We start from the raw sequence: 23664 nt of genomic DNA on the forward strand, positions 1-23664 counted from the left end.
CTTCCTAGAGGCGAGCCGTGGAAGCAAACTGATTGAAAGAGAGTATGGGGCAGGAAGGGTGAGGGAGTGAGGATCCAGGCGGGAGGTAGAAATAGGGATTTCTGCAAAAATAGATTTGAGCTGGCCCAAAAGTCCATTTGGCTCAGGACATAGGTGCCTCCATGTTTTCTCCAATTCTTCCTCTGGGTCCCCAGATCATTTTGTAACACCATCAGTCACTGGCCACACTCTTCCTTGACTCCTACTTGCCTGAGTACCAGACCCAGGCCACACCCACAGACCTGGCCCCAGTGATGGGCAGGGCGTTCTCCTGAGCAGTTGAGCTTGTAGACAGACAGACTAGAGTCTACAAAGTCTAGGCACTTTCTAACAGTATGACTTCATTTCCTGCGACTGCTGTCAACAATCACTGCAGACTGGGGGCTTAAAACAACACAAGTTTATTCTCCCATAGTTCTGGAGTCCGGAAGTCCAAAATCAGTGTCAGCCGGGCTGGCTTCTCTGGAGGCTCTCAGGGAGTCTGCTCATGCCTCTTCTGGCCTCTGGTGAATGTGCAGTGGATTCCTGAGCCTGTCGATGCTGCATTCCAGTCTGTCTCTGCCCACACAGGTTCTCCTCTGAGTCTCTCTTCCCATAGGCTTCTCCCTGTGTCTCAGTGTCTCACACCTCCCTCTTTACTCAGCCTGTAATATTTAGGGCCCAGCTAAATCCAAAATGATCTCATTGTAAGATTGTTAACAAGATTGTATTTGCAAAGACCCTGTTTCCAAATAAAGTCACCTGCACAGATAGTGGGAGTTAGGACTTGCACATGTCTATAGAACCTTGCATTTTTCCCAGGCACTAAACATGATGCCAAGGCAGGTGATCTGAACACGGTATTCAAAGAGAACTGATCCAGATGCTGAGGATTCAAAGATGAATAAGACTTGGTCCCCTACCTTAGGGAACCTGCCACCTTATGGGAGATATAGACAGATGTACCAATGACTAAAATACAGAGCAGGGTCCAGCGATTCCAAGCAGGTTCTGGAGTCAGACAGACCTGGGTTCCAATCCTGCCTCTTCCACTTACCAGCTGTGAGACCTTAAGCAAGTCCCAACCTGCCTGAGCTAAGGTTCTCTTAACCTGGGTAAGAGATAACTCACGCCTGCCTCATTGTGAGATGGAAGCTCAGACTACTAGGGAATGCTGAGCTCCTTCCTATACAATGCTTAACATGAAGAATGCCTTCAAGAAATAGCCATCGGTTACGAGTAAGGCGGGAAGCAGGTTGGATTCATTTTCTCCTATCCCATGGCACCTGGTTGGGTGCTCACCATATGCGAGGTCTTTAATGACTGTCTGTGGAAGGCAAGAAGGTGTTCCTCTAGAGAAACTCAGCTGGGAGACCAAGAGACCCATTTAGGATCCACTGACTTATTCGACAAGCATTTATTGATCATCTGCTGTGTATGGAGTTGGGTGTGAAGGCACTAGAAATAAGAAGCCATCTAAAACACAGGGCCCAGTGAGGGGACTGCGCACGCGGGACAACACGGTCAGTGCAAAGTGGCAGTAAGCTCACCACTGAGAGGCATGCTCAAGGGACATCTCCCACAATTTAGCACTTGACTGCATCCCATGCTTTAGAATGTTCTTATTGTTTGTGGTGTGACATTCCTCCCTCACCACATCACTGAGCCGCAGGAGTTCTTCAAGGGCAGGAGGGTTATCTGTCTTGCTGTCCACTGACTTCTAAGTATCTTGCAATGTAATCGACTCCTAATAAGCATTTATTTGATAGGCGTTTGTTGGAGTAGTGAATATTCTGCTGCATATTGGTGCCTACCTGCTAGACTTCTATGGAGAATCACCTAGAGCCTCCCTAACTAGGTTGTAAGTGGGCCCAGAGCTAAGCTCCCCAGAGGATCTGTCCCTTGTCAGGTGAAGAAGCTAGAGATGGGTTGCAATACTGCATAATACCATGGGGTTAGGACAGCTCTGGCTTTTAGACTGATACTAAACAAACTAAACCAGGGCAGAAGCTATAATATCTCATTCCTCTTCAGGAAAGAATTGCTCTGCACACACTGGACATTAGGTGGCTAGGTGACACCCAGAACTGCCAGCACAAAGGGTGAAACCTGGCAGCTTACCCAGGAGAGGGAGACATCAGCACCCCTCTTACCTGGAGAAGCCAGTAAGTCCTCAGGGTAGACTGAAGAGGAAACAGCACGACCTGAAAGCAGGTCCCAGAGGAATGTTTATGACAAAATCGTTTAGGAGGCCTGATGTTCTGTTTGCAAAAACCAATCACTTCTGCACCCGTCTCACTTTTTTGGTAAATGGCTCCACCAGCTTACACATAGTAGGCCACAGAAACATGTGTTGGTTGAATCGAAAAACGTGATGAATGAACAGCAGCTGGGACCTGGTACTCCCTTACCCAAACCATGGCTGCAAGGAATCCCACCTGGCCCAGGTGTTACCCCAGGACCCAGATCTCCCCCTGGGACCACCCTTGCACCAGGCATCCAATCGCTTGCCTCCAAAACAGTGGTGACCAGGCAGGCAGGTGGGGCTTGGCTGCTTCGCCCGCAGCCCTGGGCTCCTCTCTCTCCAATCCGCCGCCAAACCCTGCCTGGGGGGAGGCCCCTCCCCAAAGGCTGGCACCCGTTGGCGCGGAAAGCAGTGGCGTCCGCGTAGACCCCCAAGTCCTGGAGGAACTGCGCACCTGGCAGGTCGCGCGGGGCCGCGCGCCGGGGCCACCGTGTGCGCTCGCCCCGCGCGTCCTGGCCCGGCTCGGCCTCGCGGGGCGCGGGCCTGGGCCGGAGGCTGCTCGGCGGCCCACCCCGCCCGGCCGGCGCCGCGGCCTCACCTCGCTCACCAGCCCCTGCCAGTCGCTCTCGGTGCGGTCGCCGCTCATGGCCTCCTCCATGCGCGGGCCGGCTTCATGGACGCCTTCCTCCTCCTCCTCCTCCCGCCGCGCAGCCGCCGCCGCCGCCGCTCGGGCCCCGCGCGGCCCCGAGAGGCCCCGGCGCCTCCGAGCCGCCGCGCCGCCGCCTCCTGCGGCCGCCCGCGCTGTTGCCTCCACGTCAGCCTCCGCGGGAGGAAGGGGAGGAGGCGCCGCGCCCGGCCGGCCGCCGCCGCAGCCCGACCCCGGCCCGCGCCCGCAGGGGGCTCGGCCGACAGGTCTGCGTCCCCCCCCCAGAAGCCAGTCCCCAGATCCCGCCATCCCTGACCACCGTCACGACCGCACCGCCAGAATGTCAGCTGCACCCGGCGGGGGCTTTCCGGGGAAGGTCTGGGACCATCCTGACACACAGTAGGTGCTCCACAAGCGTCCCTTAAACGCATGAATGAATGAGCCACGTGGCATCAGATACTAACACACTGTTTTAAAGCTACTAACTTTTGCTTTTTGCTTTCTTTTTTTTTTTTTGCAGTACCTGGATAGAACCCAAAACCTCCCCCATGCTAGGCTAAGTACTTCACCACGGAGCTACATCCCCAGTTTTGATGAGAGTTTCTTTTTCTTTCTTTCTTCATCTTCTTCTTCTTTTTTTTTTTTAGAAAACTATCAGCTGTCATAAATAGAAATAAATAAATAGAAAGCAAATTAAAAGTTGGAAATAAAACATTAAGTTCTAAATAGGGCCGAAAGGTTTGAGTGTGGTTCTTGGCATGAGTCAAGAGAGGTGTTAAAGGCACTGGCTTCAAACTGAGATTTTTCTCCTAAGAGAGAAGATGGAAAGAATTTCAGAGGAAAGGCAAACCTCACAATGAGTGGATGTTAATCCCAGCCCCGTGCCCTGCCACCTGAGCCCCTCAGAGATCACCCTCCCTGAAATACCACCAGTGCAGACCAGCAGGTAAGCTGAGAAGCTGTGAGCCCATTTCACAGTTGTGGAAGCATCACAGCCAACATTTACTTCTAATTTTTCTGTCTGCTGTGGATCCTGTGAACACTGTGAAATGGACATTATCCCCATTTATCAGAAAACAAAGGCCTGAGAAGTGGGGAAGCAGAGGCTCAGTGAGAACTTCCCTTCCTCTGGGAAACCTGAAGACAAAGTATCACAATTGGATTTGAAAATACTCAACTCTATTCTTGGCCTTGTTTGGTTGGCATAAAAGAGTATTTGCAAAATGGCACCAATAATTCCTCTGCCTTGTCCCTGCCATTGTCTTTAACTTTGGCTCTGGACTCAGTCATGTGACCTGCCTTGGCCAAAGCAATATTTGCAAATGTGCTACCAAAAAAAAAAAAAGAGGTTCTAAGATACCTGTGGGGCAGGGCTTATTCTTACTTACTGCTCTTGGGAACCTGTGTTCAGAGCCATGGAAACTTGCCCAGAATAGCTTGCTAAATGACAGGACTTCCAACCAATAGCCAACTGAACTGCAGATACTTCAGCAGGAAGGCTGGGGCACTGGCCTCCAGCTGAGCACAGGTGCATGGGTGAACCCAACTGAGAGGAACAGAAAGACCACCCAATGCAGCCTTGCTCCCTGCCTTGAAGGGTTTACAATTCATGCTCTAGAGAACAAGAAAAGAAGGGGCTAGAATGCAGCTAATCTTCTGGACTTCTGGATCACCTACCTTGTTCTCTTTTTAATCCAAGGAAGTTAAAGAAGGTCATCCCTGGGTGGAATGTCTAGGGTTAATTAATGCAGTGCCCAGCACTGTTCCTAACAACCTGTCTCATGTCTAAAAAGCAAGGTACTGTCTGCCATATATTGCCCCTTGGTGAACCATCTGGTTTCATTCTGACCTGTCAATTAAATAGACTGCAGGGAGACTGAGTAGACCTTATTTCATCTGCCTTCTGCCTCCTCCTTGCCTGGTTTTTGGGTGGGTGGGAAAGCCCCTATGGATACCCCCTTCCACGGAGCCATTCAGCACTGCTGCTGCTTGCAGACATCACTGGTGTTTCAAGAAAAGGGACAGGTGATCAATAAGCCCTCGGGAACCAAAGACTTCACATTAGAGACCATGTACCTTTAAGACAGCTCTGTCTGGGACTCTATTTCCCCCACTTGCTTTCTTTCCCTATAATAAGCCAGATATTTATTAAAGTATTTGAAAATAAAATTGGGGAGGAAAATCAGAGTGGCAGACCCCCTCCATTCCCGCCCCGCATTAGGAGAAAGTTTCCACTCAGTTGAAAGAGCAATCTCTGGTTGCCTGGGATTTCCTTCGAGATTTCATGCCTCAACTGCCAGCTCCAACCTGCTTAGCTTGTGAGATGTGATGAAATCACAGACCAAGGCAGTGTAGCTACGAGCGATTCTTTTTTATCTCTTTTCATTTATGTAGCCTGACATTGAGTAATAATAATAATTAAATCCAGTGTAAGCTTTTAGGCACCTATACCAGAAGGCCTCTAGATACTTCAGCAGCAGCAGCCCTGGCCGACGAAAACAAAGCTAATTATATTGTGGTCACCCATTTTCAAAGGAAAAATAAATCCACTTGCCAACTATCTTTACCTCAGATAAAAATGGTATGTTAAATGTCCCCAACACACACACACACACACACACACACACACACACACACACACACACACACACCCTTGTGCATGGGACCGATGTAAAAACGGATGGCTTTGTCTTAATTTTGTCACCCGAGCACAAAGTATTGAAACGTTGGCTTTATTCTCTATTTTCACCTCCCCTTAGCTTTCTGAGAAAGAATCTCCCAGGACCCAATTTTTCCATATATATTCATAGCCCCAGGGCCAGGTTTATTGATTTATTTATATGTACCTATAGTGTTAGAAGAAAGTACTTAGATGCTTCTGAATGATGCTTCTTACTTTTAAAAGTTTGAGAGGGATTTAAATGTGGAAACTCCAAAATAGCTTAATCTGAGCAATTGAACCCCTACATACTGAGGAAACAAACACATCTCTGGGGAGGTGGGGCGGGGGCATGTGAACGGGTTAGAAATTTCCGCCTCTCCTTGCCGGTTCTCTATTAACCTGCAACAGCACTCTGGCCCTGTCCCAACAGCCCCAGACACAGGGGAGAGCCCAGAAGCTTTTGATATAACTTCTCCAGACAGTATTTTCAGTTCAGATTCTGGCAGCCCAAGCACAAAATGTCAGTACTCTCATTAAAGGAAGCTAAGCAAATCTCCAGTAGAGATTCTGGCTCAGGTTTGTTTGTTTTCCTGAACTGGATTTTGGAGGGGGCAATATTCACGTTGCTTTTCTCCAGCCTGTATTAAGAAATCCAATCTGGGAAGAAAATGACTCATGATTGCAGTTTATAAAGGGTTGGGGGGATGGGTGCACATGCACCAAGCATGCAGGCACACACTTAAGTAGCTCCATATGAATCAAGGTCCCCAATTCTTGCTTTTTGCAGAGAATTCACTTTGGCAGGTCCTGCTAGGAGCCTCCATGACTGGTTGCTACATGACTTTCTTTGCTCTTGATTTTAGCCAGCACCAGGGAATTGCAGGTCCTGATATGGGCTGCTGCAGCAGAGCCTCCTGCAGAGCCCTGAAACCCTAGGTCCCCTGGGCCACTGGCCTCGATTCTGTAGAAGATAAACCTCCCTGCCTTTTTCTACCTAGGGACATTTGGGGGTGGGGGTGGGGTGGGGGGGGTTCATCCATCATTTCCCTACCCAAGGTCAGCAGCTGAACATCAGAGGGGCAGAGGGCAGATTCTGGCCCAGTTCCTGATTCCAAGCAACCACTGTCTGTCTTAGAGCCCTGGGCTGCGGGGTCCTGGGAACCTGGCCTGCACTAAGCCCTTCCTGCCCAGCAGCAAACAATCAGCACAGTGCCCGCCCTCCTCCAGCCCTGCTGGCTGCCAATCAGCCCAGCCGCAGGGGGTGGAAGGAAGCACCTCCAAGGTGCTCAAAATGATGAGTGGGATTGATGACGGCCTGGCAGGCCGGGGCTCCGCAATTGTCATCCGAGGGGCTGAGGCTTGGACTTGAGTGTGATTGGCTTGGGCATTTTAGGAGGTGGAGAGGCGCCAGGCTTTGGGCAGCAACTGAGGCAGGTGCAAGGGCTCCGGGAATGAGGACCGAGATGTCAGGGGGAAGAGGGGAAGAGAAGGCCGGTGGGTTGGGAAGTCAGGGGGACCGCAGGAGAGGCAGGGCATGGGGCACCTAGGGAGGGGCCAGAAGAGAAACACCTCAGGAGAGCAGCCCCCGACCTTGGGCACCAGGGAGGGTGCCAAGACACCCACTCCCAGGCTGGTGGGGGATCGGAGAGGAGACTTGGTCTGAGGAAAGAGTTAAATGGAAGAAAGTCAGGAAAAGTCACTCCGCTCTCAGATTATTCAAATTGGTTGTACTTATTGATAATGTATTTCATTTTTTTCTGCATGGGGGGGGATATGATTCAGCACAAATTTGATGTAAATTTATGGAAATGGAAATGCACAGAGGCTGCAGGCCCGAACTGCTGGCGGGTTGGCTGCATGGCCCTCCCTGAGGCGGAGGTGACTGCTCTCTGGACTTGGGGAGCTGAAAATAGAAACGTCTGACTTGGGGGCCACTGGCCTCTCCAGCGGGCCAAGAGAGGGAATGACCCTGTCACTCTGGGAAACTTCTGAAAAAAAAAGAAAAGAGAAGAAAAGAAAAGAGAAGAAAAAAGCTGATGACTGTCCAAAACAGGATCACCTCCATTGTCCTCCTGCCTCATTTGGTCTTAGGGTGGGGGGCAATTCTTACCCTACCCATGCCGGCAGCCTTATCTCAATGGAAAAGGTGAAGAAAAAAGGAAGAGAACGAACATTATCTACAACCTACAGTATGCACAAAAGTAGCTAGTGGGGCGACAGAAATGTTTTTTCTTCTTCATTCTGGAAGAACAATGGAGCTTGGGGAAGAAAAGGCAATCAACCTGATGGAGGGGTGAAAAGGTGGCACCCCCATGGAAATGGCTGGAGCTGGTAAAATGCCGTCCATTGGGCGTCCATTCGGCTGTCCTTTGGAGCCCCGGATGTTGATCGTTACCTACTCCACCGTCCCCCCTCCCCACACACGCCCACCGGGCCATCTTTCTGTAGCAACCTCTCTAGGCTGTGTCCAACAGCACACTGAGGCTCTCACAGCTTGGGGATCACGTCTCTGGGCCAGGCCTTGCTTTGCAGCATGTGGTCACATTGACACGAGGAAGTCAAGATACCAAGCTGGGCCAACAGGTGTTACTTCATTCCTGTTAGAGGTCCCTGCCTTTGACCAAGACTACAATTCTTTTTTCACTGTCCAAACCATTCTGGGGCCTCGAGCCACCAAAGCTCACCTGGTCTGGGGGTAGACAGGAAATTATCTGCAGCCCAGGGCTATGTTGTGGGTGGATTTGGGCATCTGTTTCAAAAGATGGGAGTGATCCAGTCACTGTTATTACATCTGTGGGGCAGGACTTGTCAACACTTGGTGACATCAATTATAGTGCTTTGACCTCATTTGGTCAGATATCCCTCAGTTCTCTAATAGAAACTCAAAATGGCAAGTAAACATGATTTCGAAATAGAGATAGTCGGCAAGGGTGCTTGCCAGCTTATGTGTTCCCTGCTAGTGCCGAAGGTGCCATGTCCATGTCCCTCCTCTGTCCTTGTATCGCACAATGACTGCATTTAGTAAGTCCATTCGTTGCCACGTGATGGAAAATCCTATGGCAAGAAGTCTTAGCAGAGTGTCCTTTAACATGCGGGGCCTTTAGTCACTCAAGCAGCATCTCTTAGCTTGTGCTGAGTTGGCTCTCGCCCTCCACCCTCAAGGGTCTTCAGTGTGGTGGCCACAGTCCCAAGCAGCTTAATCCTGGAGAAACATGGAGAAACCTCCAGAAAGGGACCCTGCAGGAAAAGCAGAGTAATTTAACATCCTCATCTTTCCAGTGGTTGGGTTGGACCATGTGATCTTGAAAGCCTCTAAAATTAATTTTACACATGGGTGGACTGTAGAAAGGTTAGTGAAGGTCCCCCTGCTATCTTCCAAGAAGGACCGTAGCACCTCTGAATGCTACACCTGTAAGGACCCTTAGAGATCTGGATCCCTTACTGGACAAGGGAAATAATAGAGCCCCAGAGTGGAAAAGCACTGTCACAGAGCATGCTAGAGGAAGAGTTGTGGTGACAGCCCAGAGCTTCCACTTTCCATGTCCTGACTCCTTCATGATACTTAGAAGTCGGGCATCTCTGAGGTTCATGGGGTCATCTCTTCCTTTGCAACAAGCCATCCCAAACCTAGTGGCTTGAACACCATTTATCACAATCTCTTGTAGTTTTGTGGGTTGATGGGCTCAGCCGGGTGGTTCTCATGTGGCATATCCCTGGGTAGATGTCAGATGGAGGCTGGGGCTGGGGTTAGTAAAGGGTTGACTGGACAGGATGACCAAAATGGCTGCTCCCGTGACCAGAAGTCACCACTAGCTCTCAGTCGGGAACTCACCTGACGCTGTCAGCTAGAACACCTCTTCAAGTCCCTCTACGTCAGGTGTCCCACAAGAGGGCAACTGAGTTTCCCTAGAAGCTTCCCAAGAGCTGGTGTTTCAGGGGACAGGAAACCGAAGTCACCTGTCTTCTCAAATGTTAGCTGGAACTGTCACAGGTGCACTTCCACTATATTCTGTTGATGTCACAGACAGGTTGGTCCAGATTCACAGGAGTGGAGGAACAGACCCCAACTCTAGATGTGTATGGTGTGGAGACAGGCAGGGAAGGGTTTGACGGTGGCTGTATTTGTACACAAGTTACCACAAACAGCCATCTGATTTTTACCCCAAATTCTATACCCTGTTTAGAAAGAGAATAATAGGCAGGTCTTAACCAAACTTACCTTTTTTTTTTTTTTTAACCTTAATGAAAACAAAATCAGTTGAATTCTGGCTGTCTGGCTTCTATCTACATTTTTTTTTCTTTAGAATCTACCAATTTGTGAGTCCCTTAAGGCAAAACCCAGCATAGGAGAGTTCCTAAAGAAATACCCATGAGGAGTCCTGAGGACATCGACTGTTAAGAAGGTAGATCCATCAATGGCAGATACTGAAACACTGCAGACCCGGGGTATCCGTTCATGAGGGAAGGAAGGGAAGTAGAAAAGTGTACCCTAGTTCCGCTGAAAATAAAGTCCTTGAGGGCAGAGATTGTGCCACACTCGTCTCTGTATCCTTAGTGCCTGGGACAGTACCTGGCACAGAGTAGGTGCTTAATAAATGTTTGTGGAGCCTAATTTAAATACTTTTCTTCTCGATAATCATCTAAACTAGCACTTAATGAGCACTTGCCATGTGCCAGGCACTTTGCTGAGCACTTGACACGTATCACCTCTGAATTTTCACCAAACTGTGTAATTACCTGTAATTATCCCAGGTCTGCTATCCAGCAGGTAAAAGCCAGGAAGGTTCTATTGGCTTCTGAAATATTAAAATACTCATGCACATGAGCTGGGGTTGTGGCTCAGCGGTAGAGCACTCTCCTAGCACATGTGAGGTCCTGGGTTCGATCCTCAGCGTCACATAAAAAATAAATAAAATAAAGGTATGAAAAAAAAGTACAAGTTAGTAAATAATGGTTGTTCTGGGCCCCTTGAGTGAACCCCTACCCTTATAGCTCTCACCCACTGAACACCCCAGTTCAGGAGAGACCCTGGTGGTCACTGACCGTGTGCTTCCTTTATGGCTGAGAGCCCCCTGTGGCTCCCCAGCAGGGACTCCCGTCTCAGTGTGTCTCTCTGGCCTGAGTTGCCATGACCTGAGGAGGGCCAGAGTCCAATGCACATGGGTCTGTACCTCAGCAGGTAAGTGTCAGGTGCCTGTCCACCATCCAGGACTGGCAGGGGTCTTTCAGAGCTGGAGAGCCTTCTCATGTTCATCTGTGACCACTTGTACTTAAATGGCAGCCTCTGCCTTGCCCTGCATGGCTGTTGAATATTTGGTGTCCTGACTCTCTGCCTTTGAGAGAAAAAAGAAGGTGAGGAGGAGTTTCTGAAATGATTTGACCACAGTCCCATAGCTAGCAAGGGCTGAATCCAGAACTGACCTACTTCCAAATTCCCGGCACTCTTCCGTGGTGCTAGGCTAATGTATTAGTTTGCTAGAGTTGCTATAAAAAAAGACCCCAGACTCAGGTGTGTAGGGGGGGTGGTAAACAGCAAAAATGGATCGCCTCGCATTTCTGGAGCTGGAAGTCTGAAGTTGAAGTGTCAACAGGTCAGTCCCCTTTGAGGGCTGTGAGAGAAGGCGCAGGCCTCTCTTTACGGCTTGTGATGGCTGTCTTCTCCTGGCCTGTTCCCCCCATTATCATTCTCTGACCACTTCTCTCTGTCCAAATTTCCCCTTTTTATAAGGACACCAGCCATATTGGATAAGGGGCCAACCCTACTCCCGTGTGTCCTCGTCTTAGCCAATTACACCTGGCAATGACTGTCTTGTCAAATAAGGTCACGTTCTGAGGTGCTGAGGGTTCGGACTTCAGCATGCCACTTGGGAAGGGAGACACAATCCCACTATGACAGCTGCCTCCCTCAGTGAGGTCCCCTCCACCTCTGTCTAACGGTTGATTGAACGCCTGTGTAGGTCGTCTAGACGAAGCTTGCCTGGCTCAGATTCACCAGGTCCCCTGAATGCCTAACCATCCCCAAGGCTTCCTCCCTGGCTCCAGGGGCTGGAATTGGCAAAGACCCAGGCCTATCTGCGCCCCCCCCCCAATCTACATCTTTCTATGGTGCCGACCCATTTGACCTCTAGTTGAAAGCTGTGCGGGGGGAGTTTTTTGACTCACTTTTGTTCTTTTTCAAGCTCCCTCAAGTGTGGAAGCTCACTGCTATTTCTACAATCAATGACTGGCCCCGAGTCGACTCCTGTGCCTTTTGCTCTTCCGTGGTCTCTGCAGCTCGGCAGATTCTGAACTGCCATTCACATCTGTTGAACCCTCTTAGTTCCAAGGAGACACTACAAAGGCTCCCCCCACTGTGTGCTCTCAGAAGACGCTGCCCCTGCAACTTGCCTCTCACTGGGGCTCCTGCTACACTCTGGCTCCGTGAGGCCGTTGTCTGGTTTCCTTGAACACTGCTTTGAAACACCCAGCAACCTTGGCCTCAGATGCAATGTCCTCGGACTTGGAAACTCATTGGACCAAAAATGTCTACAACTTATTTTTTTTCCCCTTAGATTTTCTTTTTTTTTTTTATTGATTTTCCATTTTTAGCACAAGATTGATCACCAGCAAAATACCAATTTACATACAGATTCTGCTAAACTCAGCATCCTATATACTTGGGACTTTTTCATCCATAAACCAATTTTTTAAAGGGAGAGATTCCATTATCAGAACCATCCCTGATGACACTCAAGGAGGAGTCAAAACCAGTCCAGAGGAGGCAAAACCCAGAGGGACCACGACCTGGCGGGGTGAGCTCAGCTGATCTGCAAGCATAACAGGGGAGAAAGTCAAGACCCAGGTGCATACCTAGAGGAGCAAGCTGATTTTTTGCTTAATTCTTCAACCCCAGGCACAGCCTGTAAACCTTGGTCAGCAAAAAGTTTATCTGACAACATTCAACAAGTACTTTTTGAGAACTGACTATGGGTCAGGCACTGTTTAGGTACTAGGCATGGAGCAGAATACGAGGACATAGGCTTCACCCTCTTGGTGCCTACAGTGCAGTGGGGAAGCCAATGTCAAAGAACTGTGTGCGTTTGTGTGATCCGTGTGTGAATAGTTATTTAACCACCCCAGTTACAGGTGCATTCCAGGTTGTGGAAGAAAGACACAGGGTTTGTATGGAAGCATATAAGTAGGGAACCTAAGTTGAGTGTCCTTGAAAGCAAGGCCTGAAGGATACGTGAAAGTCAGCCAGGCCAGAGGATGGGCCGAGAAGGCGCATCACTCGGGCAAAGAGAAGAGCAAGAGAATGAAAGGACCTGATGAAGACCAGCCCATCCAGAGCACAGAGAGGGACAGGATGAGGCTGAGGAGGACCCAGCCTCGATGGGAGTCATCACACAGCACTAGGTGCCTTTGAAGGGCCTCCTAGGGTTAAAGCTAAACGTCAACAACAGAGACACAAATATACAGTGATCTGACTCAGATTTAACTTCTCCGCCACCAAACCGGCTGGCGGGGCAGCCCCGCTCCCCCAGGGCCTCTCAGGAGCCTGGGATCCTACCAAACTGTGATTCTCCCTTCAGCTGGGATATGGTCCTCAGACGCGTGCTTGAAGCTGGGTCTCTGACCCATGTGCATTGCAGGTTGGGGAAAGAGGGGAAAAAAATAAAGGCAATTCCTTTAAAGCAACAGAGAGGCAAGTAGCAGACGTCCTTCCGTTCACATTCTGTCAGTCAGAACTTCATCATGTGTCCACACAGGACTGCAAAGGAGCCTGGGGAGGGTGCTCCAGCCACAGGCCCCAGGAAGAAGACAGACTTGGGGTGAGGGCAACGGTAACGTCTAACAAAGAGGAGTTGTTGTTGTTGTTTGTTGTGTGTGTGTGTGTTGACCAAAAAAAAAAAAAGGCTTTAAGTACTTAAGTGGAAGTACTTAAAGTCTTTGTGTCTGAAGAAGAAGGACCTTGGAAGACATTTAGACCAAACTCTCCATCGCCGAGTGTGAAGACGAAATGAGGTTCAGTCTCCAGCAGCCAGCGCTGCATAACCAACCGTCTCAAACTTCAAAACGTAAAGCATGTCATCACATTCGTGGATTCTGTGTTTGAGAGTCCAGCAAGGGGTGTGGGAGGGTCAGTGCACTTGCCCCCCCGCCCCCTGCAAAGGCAGGGTGACGCCATGGCGGGAGGTGGCACCCTTGGAAGGCTTTCTTCCCTGGGCCTGGCACTGGGTCCAGAAGCCCTCTAAGCCTGACGGTTGACCCGAATGCCTACATGTGACCTATCCAAGGGGCTCTTCTTCCTCACAGCAGAGGCGCCCCAGAGTTGTGAATTTCTCACAAGGCACGTGGAGTTGCAAGAATGATGATTTTAGTGAAAAAAGCAGAAACTATGTTGTTTTTTGTGATCTATCATTTTTTGTGATCTATCATTTATGATCAGCATCACTTCTATCCCATTGAGGGGAGGGGAGCAGTTATGCGTGAGTCAAAAACTTGTCTAAACTCCTCTTGAGGGAAGACTATCAAGGTTCACATTTTAGAGAAGCTCATTGGGAGAGACTGCAGTTATATCTGGAAAACACTGGCAATGTCCACACCTATTGGCCACAATACCCATCACACATGCAAAAAGAATCACCTCCTTCCCAAGACACCCAACATCTCATCCCAGTACTGCATTGATTGTAAGTCCAGAATCTCTGTATCTAAATCTTGTCCAAATGCGGATGAGACTCCTCAGGTACATTTTTTTTTGTCAATATCTTTAAGCATCCTCCCTGTTGACCTTCAGATCTATAAACTAAAATGGTAAGTTATCTGTCCCCTGTACCAGCCACACACATCAGTGGGACAGCACTGGGTAACTGTCCTCGATACTCCTGTTCCTTGGTTCGTCGCAGTTCTGAAATCCTGGCAGGGTTCAGGAATTGGTCATACTCTGGGCACTGTCTTTGCAACTCTTGGTTTTCTGTCCTCTGAATTATCTTTTCTTTTCCTTGAGATACAACTGTGTGCATTCACTAGACTTTTCAGTTTGATTCTTGCCTTTCAAATATTGAGGATTGAAAGTCCTCTTTTCATTTTATACTCTTCATTTTCTTCCTCTGAGTTAAAGATGACCTAATTCCTTTTAAAAATTCTCTCTTTTTTTAATCATGTATCAATATATAATCAACTCTACAAAACCACATCTGTGAATCTCTTTGAGACAGACCCTTCCCCATCTTGAGCCCTTGTGTGACCATTGTGGGACAATGTCCTCAAGATTCTTTTAAGTCTCACTATGTGCAATAAAGAATAACTACAGGGCCCACCCTAAAGATCCTTAGAAGGACTTTTATCTGCCTAGAAGTTTCTCTGAGGTAGTACCTTAAATCCTTCTGAGATTCAAACAAGGGATCTTGCAGTTCTGTTCTAAATTTATATTCTGATCCTTTCCATACAAGGACTATGCTGGAACCTTTCTATATCCTCAAACTACACCTTAAAAATCAAGGGTTTAATGGTTAGTTTATCACTCCTCTCTAATTTTATTATAGGCAACTAGACATCAGGCAGCACCCTCAATCTCTGCCCAGAAAACAAGTTTAATCATTTTCTATCTTACACATTATAACAGGAAACAGTTTTCTTGAACTTTTTCCCACTACATAATAAAGATTTCCCTTTATTTGGTTTTGTCTATTTTTCTCGGTTTCCTTTAAACCTTTGATATCTCTCTCTATTGACCCTCCTGTCCTGCCTTGGCTGTCCCCACAAGGGACTTCCAGGACCCATCTGCCTCTGGGTCCCAAAGCTAACACTACCTGTCTTACTTTTGGTTAAAAGAATCTCCAACTTCCAGGTTCCAAATTTCTGTTCCAATTTTTCTATTTCTATGGCCACTGTCTATTCTTATTACTTCCAAACTTGGAGGCAAAAAATAAGAATTTTACTACATTTGCAGGTTATGTGGGTCAGGAATTCAGCAAAGACATAGCATGAAAAGCTTGTCTCTGGCCTGCCTGTAGCTCAGATGAAAATACATGGAGTTTAGAATCATGAACTTAGAAGTTTCCCCCATCAAATACCTGGCACTTGGGCAGGGAGAACCCAAAGTCCAGTACTATCCTATCAACCCGAGTGCCTACACAGGGCCACTCCGTGCTGCGTGGCTTCCTCACAACATGGCTGCCTCTGATAGCCAAACCTCTCACATAGCAGCACAGCTCCTAGTGTGAATGTTCTAGTGGGCAGGGCAGAAGCTGCATGACCCTTAAGGGCCAGCCTCAGAAGTCATCCATGGTTACTTCTGCACATACCATTGGTCACAGGAAGTCACAATTCATTTGGATTCCAAAGGAGGGGACATAGACGCCTGCTCTTGCTGGGAGAGAATCAAGTTCACATTGTAAAGGAGCCTATGGGATGTGAGATTTTTATGCCATTTTTGGAAAATAGGATCTGCTACATCCAGGAAGGTCATTACTGACGAAGCAGAACTGAAACTCAGTTGTGCTTACGACCAGACCCCTGTCTTTCACTGCGCCAAGCTGATGAGTCAATAGCATCATTTGCATGAATGAAAGACCTCATGTTATTAAAAAGAAAAGTTGAAACATAAGGCAAAACGCCAAATTCAGTCTCAATTGAACATTCTCTGTATTAAAAATACAGCATAAATATATGTTTCCCAGAGTTCCTGCAGAGCAAACAGCTGCATTTATTTGCGTCCAAAAGCATGGAAAAGTTCCAAGCTATAAGCAAAAAGGAAGAAACTTGAGAAAACGATTTAAACTTCCACAAGCGTAAATCTTCATAAAAATGGTTGTAATGTTGATTAAACCAGGTGCTGAAACCTTCTCCTAGTCTGAAGTGTTCTACTTACAAACAGCCCCTTGCTGTATGACATCATCTCCCAGGACATCATGTATATTTGGCTAAGCAGTCAAATGAACTATAAAACTTTGTTATGTCAACTTGATTCATCACTCTTCTTCTCCACGTCCAACATGCACCAACTCAGGCTCATTCATATTCTCTCTCTCTCTCTCTCTCTCTCTCTCTCTCTCTCTCTCTCTCTCTCTCTCTCCTTCCTCACCCATCCCACAACACACAGGTGCACACACACACCTCTCTGTATCCACAAGAGTCCTTTCAGGTTCTTTAGATCCTTTGTGGGACAAACACATACATAACCTCAAGCCAATTTAGGATACTCTTAACCTGTGTACATCTGTGAAACCTATTCTCTCTGTGTAAATTCCTTCCTTTTGTCCTGTGAATAAAGATATAGTCTGGGAGAAGGATGAGACCAAAGAATCTTTATAAAACTGCTCAGCTCTTTCCCTCCCTCTATCATATTCTATCTCCGGTCTGGGAATCTGAAAATGTCAAGCAATGCATTGTCCCTACGATTTAGCATTAGCAGGAGAGCCCTTTGAAAGGATTCTATTACATCTTTACGTCCTTGCACATAAACAAGGTCTTCTCTGAAAACTCAGTTCAGATTTGATTTGCTGTGGAAATTCCTTAGGTTGTGCTAAGGATTTTAAGGGACAAAGAAGGGAAACCGTATTCAGGGCTCCCTTTATGCAGAGCAACGTGTTAGATACATACATTGGACAGTGGTGGCATAAGATTGGGATTGCATGTGTGTAGAGGTGGGCAGGTGCCCAGGAAGGAAGAAGCAGGGAGGGGGAGAGAGAAGGCAGAATGAGGGGAAATGGACACAAGCTGGTTTTACAGGGCCTCAGAATTCCAGTAGCGTGGGAGGTATGTGGAAAGGAAGGCTTGATGTCACTTCCGTTTGCTTCATGAACTTGCTGACTCCTTATCATTGCCAATCTGTGAACCTGACATGATGGGTAGGCCAAGGACTCCCATGTCACCTCCTACGGCTACTCTTGTTTTCTCCAACCACACTGGCCAGGCACCAGGCTTCCGTGCACCCCAGGGCCTGGAAATTTCCATGGGGAAATCCAGGGTCAATGCCAGCACCGTTCTGCCTCAACGGTCTGATGGAGGGGGTTTTTTTGCTTAGAATGTTCCTGTGAAATTCTAAGAGAATAGATTTCCGGTGTTTTCAAACACCAAACTGTGGTGATTGGTGGCAGCAGCCCTGGAGTTAAAATGAGTCCAGAGGGTAAGGAAGGCAAAGAACAGGAGGAGTAGGGTGAACCCTCAAGGGCTGGGCAGCTCACAGCCCTGTGGGAAGAAGTGTTACTGGTGAACGGAAACCGTCTTGGGTGGTTACTGAGCTTCGCCCACCAGGTGGTGGGCTCGGCTGGTCTGTCTACCTAACTGGAATGAAGAACTAGTGTCTTGAGTAGCACAAGGCTCCTCACCCCTCACCAGGCTCTTGTTAAAGGCCCAGCACGGGGTCATCCAGGATCAATGCCAGCCTTCAATGGTCCAGTGGAGGGTTTTGGTCCCATCCAGACCTGGCCTAAAAGTGCTGCTTTGTGACTTCTGTGTTTTCTAAGCTGATTGCTCTGCTTTTTCTCAAAAACAGTCCATAACTTGTCATGCTTTCTTTCCCGCAGAAACTGGATCGCAGTAGCTCATGGATGATGGTCTCAAAGATTCTTCTCAGAGTGAAAGAGACAGAGACCTGGGAAGATTAGGACATTTTAGAAAATCTCTTCTCCCTCCTAATCATGAGCACCACCAATGCCATCATTTCCATAATCATCTTTAGAATTATCTGAAGTGGAAAGGGAGCAACAGACCTGTCTAATGACTAGGTGGGAAAAAATAGAACCAGCTGATCGGTGATTGGGTGGCCCACTGCGTGCGGTCAGGGGGAGCCTGAGGGTTGAACCTGCACCCACTCTCCAGCCTGGACTCCCTCTCATCTTGCTCGGCTCCTGCCCCGCTGTAGACACAAGACAGTCTCAACATCCTACCTTGGTGCCTACGCAGAGAACACTGCTCTCCATCTCAGGATTGTCTTGCTATCCCCTCTTCTAAACTTTCAGAGACACACATCTGAGCCTTTCTTGGAGTTTTTGTGTTTTGCTCCTTTATATTTGATACCTATAATATCTTGTCACATGCTGCATAATGAAGTGTTTGTCCATGAGACACCACATAGGATGGGGGTCCCCTAAGATTAGGATGAAGCTGAAGAATTCCTGTCACCTAGTGATGTGGTGATCATGGTGACATCACAACACCACACTCCTATGCTTGTGATGATGCCGGTGTGGACAAACTGAGCTGCTGGGCATATGAAGACAGCACGATACATCTACGTGCAGTACCTGAGGCTCCATCATGGACCTCTGCATCTCTGGCTCGTGCTGTGCCTTCTTGGTGCTTTGGAGAGTACTCCGGCTTGCAAAGAGAGGCTCCCTGGGACGCCGTTGCTTCACCTACACTGTCGGGAGTCGCCACATGCATCTCATGTTCACGGTGTCTTCTTGACTACATCGTCATCTCTGTGCCTGCTTTAATGTGTGTTGTTGAGCTCAACATGGGCCTGGGAGCAACAGGCCAGGCCATGCATGCCACATGGCCTAGGCTTGCAGGGGCTCTTCCATCCAGGTTCATGTCACCACGCTTGGTGGCATTCCCGCCGAACTGAGTACTTCTCAGAACAATCCCCATAGAGGGGCAGATCCCCTCCTACTGGACTATAAATTTGAGGTTAGCCATATTCTCCCTCATCCCCGACTCCAGCCACCAAGCAGGTGCTTTTGATTGAGCAAGTACCTCCATAAGCATCTGTCGAAAGAACCAGGAACCGGAAGTTGGGTTCCATTGCTTCTAGGACCTGTGTTGACAAGAACACATTTTGGGGAACAATACCAGGTTGGCAGAGCAGCTGTGATTTCCCAGACACCTTGTCGAGTCTCCTGGGCAATGGGCAAATGACATTTATTTGCCTGTTTCCTGATTAAAAGACCCTATGACTGTTTACTTTTCTTGGCCAGAAACCAGTTAGCATGAGTCTCATTCTCTTTCCCACCAGCCGGTGGGGTGCAGATAAGCATGGTGGCCTTGGAAACTGCATCGGGGGGTTGACGCAGCACAGATGGGCAGAGCCCAGGCCCTCGAATCAGCACATGGAGGGAAGCCACCTCGCAACCACCAACACCGTCTGGGAATTTTTGTGGATAAGAAATAAACATCTGCCGTGTTTGAGCCATTTTCAGAGTTTGAGGTTCACGTTGTAGCAGCACGGGTTGCTTTAATATCTTTTAATATCTTTTTTTTTTCCAGAAAAAAAAAACACAAAACTTTGTTCTTTGTTTTGTCAAGCCACAGATTCTTTTCCATTTCAAGCACTTTTGAGTCTCCATTTGGGCTATGGAGGTTTAGAGACCATTCCCACTTTCAAAAACACCCTCACTCGGCCAAGGCCCCACTCGGTGAAGGGTGTGTGAAAGATTCTGGTTGTCCTTTCTAGGAACTCTCATGCCGAGACATTATTCTTGTTCCAGTAGCAAACACAGAGGAGTCCTGCTGCGCCAGACAGAGGAGGATATGGTCATGGGTGAGAAACCACAGTATGAAATTCTGTCTTAAAGATCATAAAATCCGCTGGGCATGGTGGCACATGCCTATAATCCCAGCAGCTAGGGAGGCTGAAGTAGGAGGATTGCAAGTTGGAGGCCAGCCTCAGCAACTTAGCAAAGCTGTAAGCAACTTAGCAAGACCATCTCAATATAAAAAATGTTTTAAAAAGGGCTGGGGATATAGCTCAGTGTTAACATGCCCTGGGGTCAATCTTTAGTACAAAAAAAAAAAAATCATTAAATCCAACTCTGTTTGGTATTCACTTACAAAACAAACTTCCCATGTTCTGAGATTTCTGGGGAAGGGAGGGACCCTCTGGTTCAATCAGGTGCCCCCGAATCTATGAAAGCCACTTGCCCTTCAGGGGCTCTTGCTGCACCACCTGCTCTGTGTAATCATCCCAGGAAACACAAACTGGGTGGCTTCCTATTGCACAGAATGCAGTCTGAATGCTCTAGTCTGAAATCTAAGGCCTTCCACTATGTGATCTCCACTTTTGTTTCCAACCAAATATTTTTGTACTTTGTCCTATTTACATTCTTTTTTCAGGGGTGGGGGGAGACAGGTATTCCACCACTACCAACCACCACTATATATATCTCCAGGCATATAAATATACAACATGTGCATGTAATATAATATCTATCATATATTATATTTAATGTGTCATCTAAGACCTTACAAGTGCCCTCATACTTTCACACACATTCCATTGGCCAGAACTGGTCTCGGACCCTGTCTGATTCCAAAGGAGTGGGAAAGCTGGTGAAGCAAATGTCGTATTCACTGAATGTCATTCTCCTTGCCACGGTGGTCTTCCAAGACATTTTCCCAGTTCTCTCCGGCTGCAACCAATATTTTTCTGACAGTGTTCAACGTGCCTGTCCTTTGCAACGGGCATTTCCCACATCATATGGAGAAAGTAGGTGTGCATACGACATCCATGACTCATCTCCATAGAAATCACTACATGCCAGACACTCTCCTGGTTACATCTGTTAACACGTTAAACCTCATAATCCTCTGAGGTTCCTACTTTTGATGTGTCCCAGGTGAAGACAAGGACAGGAGAGGACCTCCCACCGCCAGTTGGTTCCACAGCCCATGCTGAGCCACTGTGTTATGTTGTGGCTTCTTTTTTAACTTCCTTATTAGCAAAGACTAAAATGTAAAACTGATTCATTTCTTTATTTCTCATGACACCAAATACCATTTTTAGGCACTCAGTGGATTTTCTGGAAGGCAGAGTACATAATTAGTGCCTTTTCTAATAAAGATTTTCAACAGACCTGATCTGTTAGTAGTTTTCCTCCTGGCTTTGCCAGATTGCTGCCATCATCCAGGGAACCGTTGTAGGAGATGCCACTGTGTCTCCTTAAAAAGACGCAGGTCTTCACAGGAAGTAGAAGGGGGTCTTTGGGGACATATAGGGGACAGTCAGACAGAAGGCAGCAAAGCAAAGGTGAGACAAGCAGGAAAAGACTCCAGCCACTTGGTTTCTATTGTGTTTGATTTTGTGCTTAAGAGACTGTTAAATTGAAGTAGGGAAGTGTGGCTGCGGAGTCTGTTTGGTCTCCCTTTGAGTCCCCCAACTCCAGAAATAAATCCAGCTCCCCAGAGAGGACTTTCCTTTGCTTAACCGTGGATTCCTGGTAAGCTGTAATCCCCTTCCGCTGGCCGGGAGCCTTGCACAGGCTAAATTTAGAAAAATTAAATTACAGCCCAGCCGTGTGGCTCCCCAAAACGAAACCTATAGTACAGAAAACCTGAAACACAGGGAAGGGCTGCGCAGAGGGGCGCAGAAGGGCGCGTCGGGGACCTGGCGCTCGGCCTCACCATCTCCCATCGGAAAGTTCCTGCTCGTTTGCAGAGAAGAGGGGACGGTAGGAGCCAATTTAGAACCATCCACGCGATGATCGATGATGGGGAGAGGAGCCTTGTGCTAATTACGCCTCCGAGTTCCAACCAGGCATGAAGAAAGCACCGTCAACCTGGTCCAGACAAGGCGCCCCCAGCCAGTGCCCAAGTGCGCGTGGCGAGGGCCGGTGACTCAGGAAGGAAAAGTACCGGGAAACCATGACTCACCGCGGGGCCGTACTGTGCTGTCCTGATGGAAAACTGTGGGATCTCGCAGATTCACGAGGACCTGGCAGCCCCTGCTAGGACTTGTACCCACTTAAGTGGGAGGGGCGGGCGGCTCTAATCCAGGCTGGGAAGAAAGGGGACTAAATGGCACTCTGTCATGCAACCACCCACAGGATGGCTCTGTGCCCCAGAGAACGGCAAAGATGCCCGAGCCGTCTTAAGGGGCACGGCAGGTCGTGAATCAAAGTATTCTCTGGGTTTTTTTGTTTAATGCCTGGAAAGTTTTCCCAGTAACCAAGAGAGACCTCAGATTTAGATGACAAATAGTGGGGTTGGAGGTTTGTTCCCCGGGGGCTGGATGTGTGCTTGGCTGCATGAGACCTTGGGTTCAATCTCCAGTGCCAAAAAAATATGAAATAAATGCATATTTTGAAAAGGAAAAGGAAAATGTATTGGATGTTAGGATTTAAAAGAAAATGCTTTTGATATGATTTGTTTGTGTGTGTGTGTGTGTGTGTGTGTGTGTGTAAAAGTGAGGCTCATGTGTCCATTGACATTTGTAGTAGATTAATTCAACAAATAGAACTAGATATTGTTCTAAGCATTGGGAATAGGGTAGTGAACAAAACAAAATCCTTTTCCTCACAGAATTTATAATATAGAGGGAGAAACTGATAATAAGTGGTAGACAAAGCAGTAATGGTGTGATTTCTTTTCTTTCTTTCTTTCTGTGTGTGTGTGTGTGTGTGTGTGTGTGTGTGTGTGTGTGTTTTCTGGGAATTAAACCCAAAGATGCTTTGTCATTGAGCTATATTTCCAGTTCTTTTTGCTTTTTTTTTTTTTTTTTTACAGGGTCTCGCTAAGTTGCTTGGGGCCTCAATAAGTTTATGAGGCTGGCCTCTGATTTGGGATCCTCATGCCTCAGTCTCAAGTCAAGAAACTGGTGAAAGAAGGAAGGAAGGAAGGAAGGAAGGAAGGAAGGAAGGGAGGGAGGGAGGGAGGGAGGGAGGGAGGGAGGGAGGGAGGGAGGAAGGAAGTGGTTTTATAGGCATCTACCACTGCCCCTGGCTAATTGTGTAATTTCTTATTGAGATAATTGTTATGAAGAAAAATAAATAGAAGGAGAAGTTAGAGGGCATTTTAGTTATCCATTGTCATCTAACCAATTAGCCCAAGATTTAATTGCTTTAAACAATGACTTATCATTTTTCATGTTTCTGTAGGTCAGAAATGTGAAAAGGGCTCAGCTGGATGGTTCTTCTGCTATATGTGACATCAACTGGGATCAAGCACCTGACCCATACAGCCAGCACTGGACCAGACTGAAAGGTCTAAGAAGTCACTTATGTCTGCTTGAGGTCTCAGAGTCCCCTCTGTATGTACTCAGTGTCTCTCTGTGTTGTGTCACCACTTGCTAATTTAGCTTGCTTTTGCATGGTAACCAGCATCCCTACAGAAAACAGAAGGGCAAGCTGCGGGGCCTCCTAAAAGTTGGTCTTATAAGTGACACACTGCCAC

General features: G+C 47.9%; 1 protein-coding gene and 1 long non-coding RNA gene across 7 annotated transcripts in view; one reads left to right on the forward strand and one right to left on the reverse strand.

The window, feature by feature from the left end:
* Nucleotides 1-3041, reverse strand: part of Ccdc149 (coiled-coil domain containing 149) — a 90578-nt gene extending 87537 nt beyond the window's left edge. For 2 of the 5 annotated variants that reach the window (XM_078021147.1, XM_078021146.1), the window contains exon 1: nucleotides 2862-3041. In XM_078021147.1, coding sequence (XP_077877273.1) covers nucleotides 2862-2921 — 60 coding nt within the window. In that variant the 5' untranslated portion in view covers nucleotides 2922-3041. The remainder of the gene's footprint in view (nucleotides 1-2861) is intronic. The other 3 variants (XM_078021144.1, XM_078021142.1, XM_078021143.1) reach the window with 2 other exon arrangements.
* Nucleotides 2996-21678, forward strand: LOC144366635 (uncharacterized). 2 transcript variants are annotated; one of them, XR_013425733.1, is made up of 3 exons: nucleotides 2996-3308; nucleotides 3724-3855; nucleotides 18084-21678. It is a non-coding gene; the product is annotated as an uncharacterized LOC144366635 (long non-coding RNA). The 2 variants fall into 2 exon arrangements; XR_013425734.1 differs by lacking the exon at nucleotides 18084-21678 and adding an exon at nucleotides 11751-16517.
* Nucleotides 21679-23664: the final 1986 nt, after the last annotated feature.

The sequence above is a fragment of the Ictidomys tridecemlineatus genome, chromosome 9 (genome assembly GCF_052094955.1).
Source record: "Ictidomys tridecemlineatus isolate mIctTri1 chromosome 9, mIctTri1.hap1, whole genome shotgun sequence".
In the NCBI taxonomy this organism is placed as follows: Eukaryota; Metazoa; Chordata; class Mammalia; order Rodentia; family Sciuridae; genus Ictidomys; species Ictidomys tridecemlineatus.